This window comes from Ixodes scapularis, unplaced genomic scaffold (assembly GCF_016920785.2).
Source record: "Ixodes scapularis isolate PalLabHiFi unplaced genomic scaffold, ASM1692078v2 PGA_scaffold7__128_contigs__length_106722199, whole genome shotgun sequence".
Classification (NCBI taxonomy): domain Eukaryota; kingdom Metazoa; phylum Arthropoda; class Arachnida; order Ixodida; family Ixodidae; genus Ixodes; species Ixodes scapularis.
In genome coordinates, this window is record NW_024609882.1 from 99,853,729 (window position 1) to 99,863,715 (window position 9,987).

Below are 9,987 nucleotides of genomic sequence, written 5' to 3' on the forward strand. Positions count from 1 at the left end.
GCATGTTCAAGCATTAACAATATCCTTCTCGGTTACAGTGGATATGCCCATTTTCATATGGTTACAACAGGAAAGGACGCTTCGTCTACCCTAAAATCCACTAACGCGATGTGATAATAAGTGAAGGTGTTATAGCAACAAACATTCTCGTTGGTTGCTCCACAAAAAGGTGTTAGAACGCTTCTCAACCTCTCTAAGGTCAGTGGTTCTTTATGTGTCACGGACCCTTTGTGCACTGGTGGAACAATATGGGAGTACTCCCATCTAGTGCCTCAGTTGAAAGGGTGTTCAGCGTTGCAGTCAAGATCTTCACGAAGAAATGAGGCAAGATGTCTAACGAGACTTTCAAGAGCAGCTGTTGCTAAATATACACAAGTTCAATCATTAAGACTGGTGGACACAATAAACGCCTCTCTCTGAGTTCAGGTGTCTTCCCATCACTATGGAAGAAAGCGGTTGTGGGAGGCGATAACTCCGTCACAAGTAATTATCGCCCCATATCATTATTGTCGGGATTTTCTTAAGTTTTTGAACGGGTAGTGCATTCCCGAATTTGTTTTTATTTCCGTCAAAAGTTTGTATCTTGACAGGTTGGTTTTCTGAGGTTTTGATGAAGTAAATAATGAGTTGTTGTTACACAAACTATTGTTAGATGGTTGTTGTTCAGAGCTTTGTAACTGATTCAAAAGTTACTTGTCATCTCGTTCAAACAGTGTTCGTATTCATAACAGTTATTCCTACCTTTTCTACTCAACAAATGGTGTACCTCAAGGACCTATTCTTCGCCCCCTTTTGTTCTTAATCTTCATCAACGATCTAGCGGCCTGCGTAGGTAGTGCTGAGTTACTGATGTTTGCTGATGACATCAAGATTTTTAAGAGAGTAAAGTCTTTTCTGTTGACTGTCATGTTCTGCAACATAATGTCTTGCGTGTTGTCCAGTGGTGTTTAGCAAATCTCTCATCACTCAATCTTATAAAAACAAACGTATTGACTTCGTGCAGGCGTCGCAGTATAGTATACTACGATTACATTATAGACGGAGTGACAATCAAGCCTGCATCTGTTGTAAAAGACATTGGCGTGGATCTCAGTAATGCATTCATGTTTACTGCTCACGTGTCGTTACTGTTGGTGGGGCGACGCGAAGTTTGGGTAATATATGCCGCATTACTTAGCCATTCAAGCACCCGGCCCCCGTTATTCGTTTATTGTGTGCCCTAGTTACGCCTATAGGCTCGAGTTCGGTTCTATGGACTGAATTCGTTATCAAGAACACAAGCACTGACCATCGAAAATGTGTATCACAAACTAATACGTATTGTTTATGATCGCTATTTCCAACGCCGTTTCTATTTTGACTACATTTTTTTGCTTAATAATGTTTCGTGCATACCATTGACCAATAGAAGAGCAGAGCGCAACTTAGTTTGTCTGTGAAAACTTGTAAATAGCGTATTAGACAGTGCTTCGCATTTACGTGGTGCGAACATTCATGTTCCTCCTGGTTAAACTAAGACCTGCAGTACTTTCAGCATTCACACCATCTGTAAGCCATCTCCTCCGTCACGATAGAACTTCTGTTTATCAATATTAAAAATGCCAAACTTCATATATACCGTGGCATTAAGGTGTTCGGGAACTAAGTGAAAGTGCTTGTTGCCAAACTTTAAATATTGTGTTTATGTGGCTTTGTGTTCGAAACCTGCAATTGTGTTTTTCTTTCTTTTTTGTTTATACTTAAATATTTGGGCTCCAAAGAGCAGACCTGCATGGTTGTTTCTTGCCAGAAAAAAATAAAATAAAATAAATAAATAAACAAAACCCTTTTCTCTTCGTTCTTTACTTCAGGAGAGCAATGCTGGAAACAACGCCACGAATGTAACGGATTACTTCTTGAGGTAACGGTCACTTACTTTTATAGAAAGTTAATTGTAACTGAAATTAATTACAGTCTATTCTTGAGTAATTGTAAATGTAATGCCTTACTTTTTTAGTAACGCGTACAAGTCCGCTCTGTGCAGCTTTCTTTTCATGTGATAGAAATCATGTTTTTCCGGCCTCCTCCGAAAAATTCTGAATCATAACACGCAGCAATTGCGCATGCGCGGTAGAGCAATAAGTAGATAAACAAAATTTTGATTTTCCCTCAAGGAGTATTGAACCCAGAACACCAAGATTTAAAGTCCGACGCTCAACTAGGGTGCCGAGGAGGACATTTGTGAGGCCATCGTTATTACGTGGCGCCCTTTTTTTCTTACCGCGCGCACACGCGGGTCGGAAGGCGAGGAGCTCACTGCATGCGCCGCAGTCTTCAGAATGTTTCGCAAGAGGAAGGAGCGAACTGGAGATTCTTGACGGCTGAACGGGCCCGTTGTCTTGGGAACATTGCGGATATATTTTAGTGTTCGTATCCCATTCAACATTTTACTTTTGGGCTACTATTCAACACTGCTCGATTCTAGTTTTGTTCAAGTTAACTTTCTACTTTTCGCACATTTCTATAGAACAAGCATGAGGACGAAATCAATGGAGGAGGAATATTATTTTTTTTAGACTAATTCATGGCAACAATTTCAGGTTCAGTGTTGATTTTGTAGCTCGCAACAGTCTATTGCTATACCTTCTCTACCTTGTGTGAAAGCTGAGGCCGAGAGTCAGCGCCGCTTATCAACGTGAAAAACTGTCTCCACCGACATACTGATGGTAAAATTCGGTCCTCAGAGTCCCAGCTCCAAACTGAAGAAGCGTCTATGTAATCTGTCCATATAAAGTCCGATCTATTTTCGCAGAACTGTTTAACAGTCGATTAATTCGCGGGGGGGGGGGGGGGGGGGAGGAGATTTACGAAATATAATAATGGTTACAAGTATTATTTTGCTTTCAAATCTAATCGATTTACTCTTCTGGTTACTACATGTTACAAGTAATCGAATTATTACGAATCTCTGTCACGACGTCATATCGATTTTAAGGCATTTGACTGGACATTCGACCAACAGAGCCCACGATACGAGAGCGCCGCGACACGAAAGCGCGTGTCATTAGAACACGCGTCACGAGAACGATGAACAACTGCTGCAGTTACTAGGAACTTTTAGTAGATCATGTTTTCGGGTCACGCTATTTGTAGCGGAAGCTCGCGCTGCCGCTCCGATGCGTGCTCTAAAGCGCGCGCCCGTAGCGGTTGCAGGCCTGTGAATACGATCTACTAAAACTCCCTAATAAGGCGCCTTCCCCGTGGCAGAACGTTTAAGCATCGACTCCCCTTGTGCAGTAACTGGGTTGTTTTACATTGAATTATCTGTTACGCGACAGCCTGCACGGCACAATATGTATGTGCAGTTTCATAACTGGTCATTAATCATAGGAACGAACAGATTGTTTCTAGCGCGTTCCAAATTCAACTGTTTTCTCGACGTTTTCATAATCAAACACGATGATGATGTAACACCTACGCTCAAGGTAGGCTCCTGTAGCCTTAATCTCGGGGAAGGACTAACATTTTTAATCCCCGCCCTAAAAAATAAAAAAATAAATAAGAAAAAGCTTATTGTTAAAACATCTTTTTCCCACCCCTATTGATATGTGAACCGAAGTTTTATTCAGGGGGGATATAAATGGACAAGCAGAATTGTCTCGAGTGCTAAAGTACCGACAAATTTTAGAAGGATCGCTATAAAGGGCAGCGATCACCACTGCGCGGTAGTGTATTGTTTTAGCATAGATAACCTGAACAAAAGAAAGAATCTGAAAAGGTGTGACTGCAGACAACTGCGTTCAACACGCTTGTGTCACTTCCGCCCAGCTTCATCTGCATACTCAGCCAATTAAATGACATGGAGCCTTCAAAATGCGACTATATTTGGTTTCAAAATTTTAGTTTCGTTAAAAAAATGTGTTTGAAGACCCCAATATGGAACATTCCCAGGGCGCGCACATGCGCTCTAGTGACCCACTCTCTAGTGACACGCGCCCTCATGTCGCAACTCTCTCTTGTCCTGCGCTTTGGTGCCGTGGCGCTTTCCTGTCGTGGCGCTCTCCCCGTCGGCGTTCTAGTGTCGTGCGCTCTCGCGTTATACATCCAACCTGACTACTGGCATAGCCTCCTCTATTAGTGCCGATATGTTTCGGTGGCGCCCTCTTATGGCTTCCATCCGTGACGTCACAACTGGGATTTGCCTCGCCGTGACGTCACCAGTTGTTATCCTGGCTACTTACCATCAGGTGCGACGACAAGTTCGGTGGTGTGTTTAAAAAACACCTTGGAAGCTAGGAGGCGTCGCAACCGGAACTAACACCGTCAAAGTTGACAATCTGACAAGCCTCATATGCCCATGGTTTGGCCAATCGTGGAAAGCTGACCGCAGCGACGCTTTTGGTCTGGCAGATCGTCACGTGACGCTGCCGCCGAAAGTGAAAAGGTAGAGCGACAGACAAGAGTCATGTAACGGGCGCCCCGCTGCGGCGAGAGACCGAAACATACTTGTCCCGAGCAATCGAATGTCCGATCGTTATTCTCGCGTTCCTCGGGCTACCGCTTCTTTTCTCGTCGGGTTTGAAAACCATGTTTCGGGTCCTCCCCGCTGCAAAAGCTGTGCGCTGAATACCGGACTCCCCGCGAAATGCTCTGTGCCACCAGATCCCCGCGCTCCAAATCTGCGACCGGGCACTTTATGTCTCCGTCATCAAGCTGCCAGGCCTTGTGAGTAAAGAGGAGGCTATGCTACTGCACGTCACCGGATCAGAATATTTGATCTTGAGAGACAATCAGTAGGAACTAGGTTTGAGCATAGACTTTCAACAAGGACCTAAAATATGATTTCCAGCGTATATTAACGTGTTATCATGACACATGTAAGGTATTTGTGGTTTCGGGTAATTTTCTCAATATTTATATACATTTCTCGGTTATCTAAGAGGTGAAACATGCAAAACACGCAATTTCTTCTCAACTACATACCTGAATGCGCTCATTTCCTTGCTGGTATGGAAGACTGTAGACCGCATGATGGACGGCACGCCCTCCTCACTATGGTCGCGGTAGGCCCAGAGGCCGCCCAGGCTGGAAGACATCTCGTAGACGATTGGCTGGAAGCCCTCGTCCAGCATCTGGCGGGCAGAAAGGATGCCGCTCGGGCCGCCTCCCACGATGCAAACCCGCAGAGGGCTGTCCTTATCGCCACTTGGGCGCATGGTGTTTGCGTGAATGTTAATTCGGTCGATGCCGTTCGATTAAAAAACTGCTCAAGGGCACCTAAAAAAAACAAGAAACGCGGTTGTTAAAGAAATAAGAGGCTCCCCCTGAAAAATCCACCTGCACACAAATTCAGTTCCCCCGAAATATGTGGCGTTGAAACTGTGTTGGTATCAAAATCTCGCGACATCATACGACATCGATTTTCTCCTATATTTAGCGGAGAAAGTCGAGTGGTGTAAAAGTCACGGGATGGGATGTTTCCCTAGGCATTTAATGGGGAGACTATAAACTCCTATATAGGTCACGTGACATAAGGTCACCGCAACGAGATTTACCCTGAAATGCATAAACGAACAAAAAAGACGGTCATTAACTTTTTTATTATTGGGAGAAGAAGTTTCGTTAAATAGTATTTCATGATTTCATAAATATCACCGTGGGTCATTCTGGCATTTATTGCGACAGGAAGACGGGGGGGGGGGGGGGCAAAGTAACAAACATTGCTTGCATTTGGTGTCCAACCTGTCAAAATAAACACCAGAGCGACCCATCACTGCCTTTGGTGATTCCTCAAAGGTTTGTTTTGAGTGCATAGCACATTCTTTCTCATTTTTGACTTTGACTCAGGTAAATTTATGCTTAGATATTTATTAGGAAAATTTATCATCTACATAAAAAGCATATGCCCAAATTTACATCTAAATAAAAACAAAAAAACTTATGCTCTGTCTTTTAACGCCCACCGCATTGACAGAGCTTTCCTGTGGAAAAAGTCGACTGACGTAATCGCCCTGCTGACTTAAGAGGTAGGCCTAATTACTCCCTAAAAACGCGCTAAAAACAGTTTATGTGAGTGGGGACGATTTAATATGTTCGACACCAAACCGATGAAGAGAAGCGAATGTAAGAAGACAGGCTTTTTTATTCTTTAATTATCAATATGTGGCTCACCCTTCTTTGGAAATTTAAAAAAAAAATGCAAGAAATATCCTTTATTGTATATAAAAGTTATGTTTTACGGCGAGTAAATCCTGCCTTTACCAAATGCTTATTCGATTAATTGAGCAAAGATTGCTACCGCACATAAAACTGCCAATACCTCGAGTTATCTTCAAGTTACCAATACCTCCAATCTCGCCCGCGCGGAAGTATTTTTTTCTTTTTTCTTTAATATTAACACGCAGAAAGTGTATATTTCTTTGTAGTTCCGCCTCTATATACCAGTTATCCATTTAGAATGCAGATCGAAGCAACATAAATTCAAATTGCTGGTAGGCGTAATTATAAGAAGTAGTATTTAAGCCACAATACGGATTACTCAAATGCTATGTCTTTACTTGTGTTACATATTTATATATTATAGTAAACTGGAAGTATAGCAATAATAAACTAACAGTGAACTGCATTCACATGTGCCGTTTAGAATTTACTTTTCCATATGTATTTAAGCGAGAAAACCACGATCAAGCCAAAAACGAGCTTGCGGCAAAGTTTTGTTGAGTTAGATATGAAAAGACCCATAAAAAGAGGTAATGAAAGTTAGCGACCACCGAAAACCAAGCTTACCAAATGGAAGCTGTGCTACGTACAAACCTGATGCATTAAAGCATCAGCTTTGTAGGCCGGCTGAGCGTAACGTTAGAAACAACTGGCCTCAAGCGTCACATGACCGTATGTTCCACTCAATTCTATTTTATTATATTTACATCAGCCAAGTGCACCTGGAGCTCCTATTCAAACAGTGCTAGTAAACAACCTTCATTCGAATCTCTACCTCTATCTCTTTTTTTCTCTCTTATTTTATACCGTTGCGGTCCCATTAAAGGGCACAAAACCACTTTCTGTGGCAGTCTATTTATGGCTATAATTGAATCTATAGGCTGTAGGCATCCTGGAAAAATTAAACATCACATTCATGCGTGGCCGACCTTTCTATTAAAATCGTTATCTAGTAAGACACGTTCACTACGCCAGAAAAACAGGGGGGAAACGGAAGGGCAAGGCGTCGATGGCTACGAGGCCTGGTCTAGCTCACACATGACACACATTGAACACAAAGGGAAAGCTATATGTGCACCTCTAGGCCCGAATCAAGCACACAGTCGAGTGGTGAATTCCGCTCGCAGATACGGAGCGCTCCGAAAGCACCCCTTCTGAAGAGCGCATTTTCCGCTGGCAGATCCGGCTCAAGTTAGTCATCTTCCGCTCGTAGCTTTGTGGCAGCACCCGTCCCGTGGAGCGCTTTCAACCCCGTCGAGCATGATTCGTTGAATCCCACGGAGCTTGTCGGAAGTTGACTGAAGCGCGCTACGTCTTTTCCTCTAACTCGGCCGTGTGCATTGCCGTCGGGTTGGATATGCTCGGATGCGTGGGTTGTTTACGCGGGATTGTGATGACTCGGACGCTCTTACTTTGCGTTGATCAGGGGTGGAGAGCCGGGACTGGAGAGTGGCAAATTATAAGCGCTGACATCTGTAATCGTAAAAGTATGAACGAAAAGAAAACCGGCTGAGGATTACGCCCAGACAGTGGCGTCACTACGGTCAGCGTCACCCAGGCGGTAGAGCTTAGATAAACATGGCAACGCTTAGAAATTGGCGCGGGCGCTGGTCTATATACACCTTTTCCGTCTAACCTCGACCCAGCGCGTAACGTGCGTAGCCTCGACTCGGCGACTCGGCGCACAGCCGGAATAGTTCTTCCGGTTCTAACACTTCCGGTATGCGGGAGCAGGCCTAGCCGGCTGGCAAGATGCTGAAGTGGTGCGCGTTAAATGGGTTTTGAAGCCCTTGACAGCGAAGTGAGCTGTAATAAGGTGGGTTAATACGTCGATGTATCATGTCCGCGCATATTTGGTCATCGGGCTGCCACTGCGCAGTCGTTGGCTGCAGCAGCAATTTCCGAAAACGGAAGATAGCGCGTGACAAATTCTGCACCGAACACAAGAAGTCGCAAAGCGAATGCGGCTGTAACGTATACATTTTGCATCGCTTCCCCGCTGATATCAGCGGGGAAGCGATGCAATATTAGCACATAAAAAAAGTAAATAGGCAGATAGAAACGGACATCTACAAGTGCAGTAATAGGCCTCGACAAGTCAAATGTAGAACGAATTTTACAGCTTGTGGAGCAAATGTAAGACCCTGGGTGTAATGATTGTTATTGGCTACTCAAGTTTTGTTTTTCATTCCGTTCATTCCTACGAGGATGTGCACTATAATTTTGTGTGTTGCTCGGTAGCGACGCCCGTTAAAATACGTTAATGGAAACAATACGAAAAGAGAGCGCAAAATCGTCGTAGTCCTCCCCCCCCCCCCCCCCCCCCCCCCCCTCCTTTCAGCCCCATCTCCTGAATAGTTCCGACGCATCTGGGCGTCATACGAAGTAGAGATGTCCCGGTAACTAGCGACCGTACCTTGACGGTGCACCGTAACAATAAACCGTTCGGCCCGCGTCGCCAACTCCCATTGTGAGTATTTCTACGATTAAACGATGATACTTCTACGCCCAGGGTCGCCCTCGCTCGCGCATAGAAACCCTCCGTTAGTCATTCGCAGAATGCTGTCATTCTTCACAAACAACAACACGCGAAGAGTAAACACTGGTAAACGTTTTCAGGAAGAGTGAACATGCCTCCGATTTCGATTACCGGCGACGCTGTTCGTCGCCAGCGTCGCCGGTGCCCGTTGTTGCGCCGTTGGCGCAACAACGGGCGCCATGAAGGCGGATAAACACGCCAGAACACAAGAATAATTCACACTTTCATTAACAAACAAATTAAGAACTCACTAAAGGGAAAACAATGAAGAAACGATGCACGGGGTCAATGGCGACAACGCGGGAGCTAGGAACAACGCTGCTCTCCGCATACCAAAATGGGCGCACAACAACCGTACGCCAGACGGCGCGGCTGTCGCTGCAACACGCAAGATGGCGACGACTACGCGGAAAAGGTGTATAGCTCCTTCGGAGCAGAGTAGCGGAATCTAGATCGCCATCTTTCGGCGACTATACTTCGTTTCAGCTTAGGTCCGAGCGCGGCCGATGTTGTGAGCCGAAAAGCCAATCAAGCAGAAAAAGAGCAAACGTCATGGCGTGCTCCCTGCAGTTGATAGGACCAGCCGGTATTCGCCGTCTTTCTCTGCGTGCTCTTCCGCCGGCTAGTCCTATCAAGCGCAGAGAACACGCCATGACGTTGCGCTTTTTGCGCTGTTTGATTGGCCCTTCGGCTCATGACATCGGCCGCGCTCGGACCGAAGCTGAAACGAAGTATAGCGGCGAACAACCGGGGGTTTCAACTCCGATCAGAAATGCTTGGGGAACGTGGGAAAATCGCTGTTTCTTCAATATTGTGGGGATGTAGGGAACGTCAATAGTGTTTGACATAATTAAGGAACATTTTAGATAATTTACGCTAAGTTGCGTGCCATGTAAGAGCGTAATTATTTTTTTTTAAGTTGCCTGAGCGGCATTACGCAGCAGACGACGCGGCGACGTCACGGAGACGTCGCCCCGTCCACGTGACCCGCTCCGGCCAACCCAGGAAGTCCATCTCCACTGCGTACAAAAATCGTCTGCTTCGAACGCCATTGCCTTGGAAATTGCCTTCTCTGAATTTTCACACGCACCCGATATTATGAAAACTTTGATAACGTGTTTAGTGCTTTACCAACTTCACAACAGACCAGTTTCGAAAAGTGTGAACTTGGCGTTTATTTTCAATCAGCCGTGTTCCAGGGCGGGCCGGCTCCTGGAACCCTGAGTACCACGTGACTCGCTCCGAGCTGC

General features: G+C 45.2%; 1 protein-coding gene across 1 annotated transcript in view; it reads right to left on the reverse strand.

The window, feature by feature from the left end:
• Nucleotides 1-5,195, reverse strand: part of LOC121832864 (flavin-containing monooxygenase 5-like) — a 44,026-nt gene extending 38,831 nt beyond the window's left edge. Inside the window, exon 1 of the mRNA XM_042286316.1 lies at nucleotides 4,963-5,195. Coding sequence (XP_042142250.1) covers nucleotides 4,963-5,195 — 233 coding nt within the window. The remainder of the gene's footprint in view (nucleotides 1-4,962) is intronic.
• Nucleotides 5,196-9,987: the final 4,792 nt, after the last annotated feature.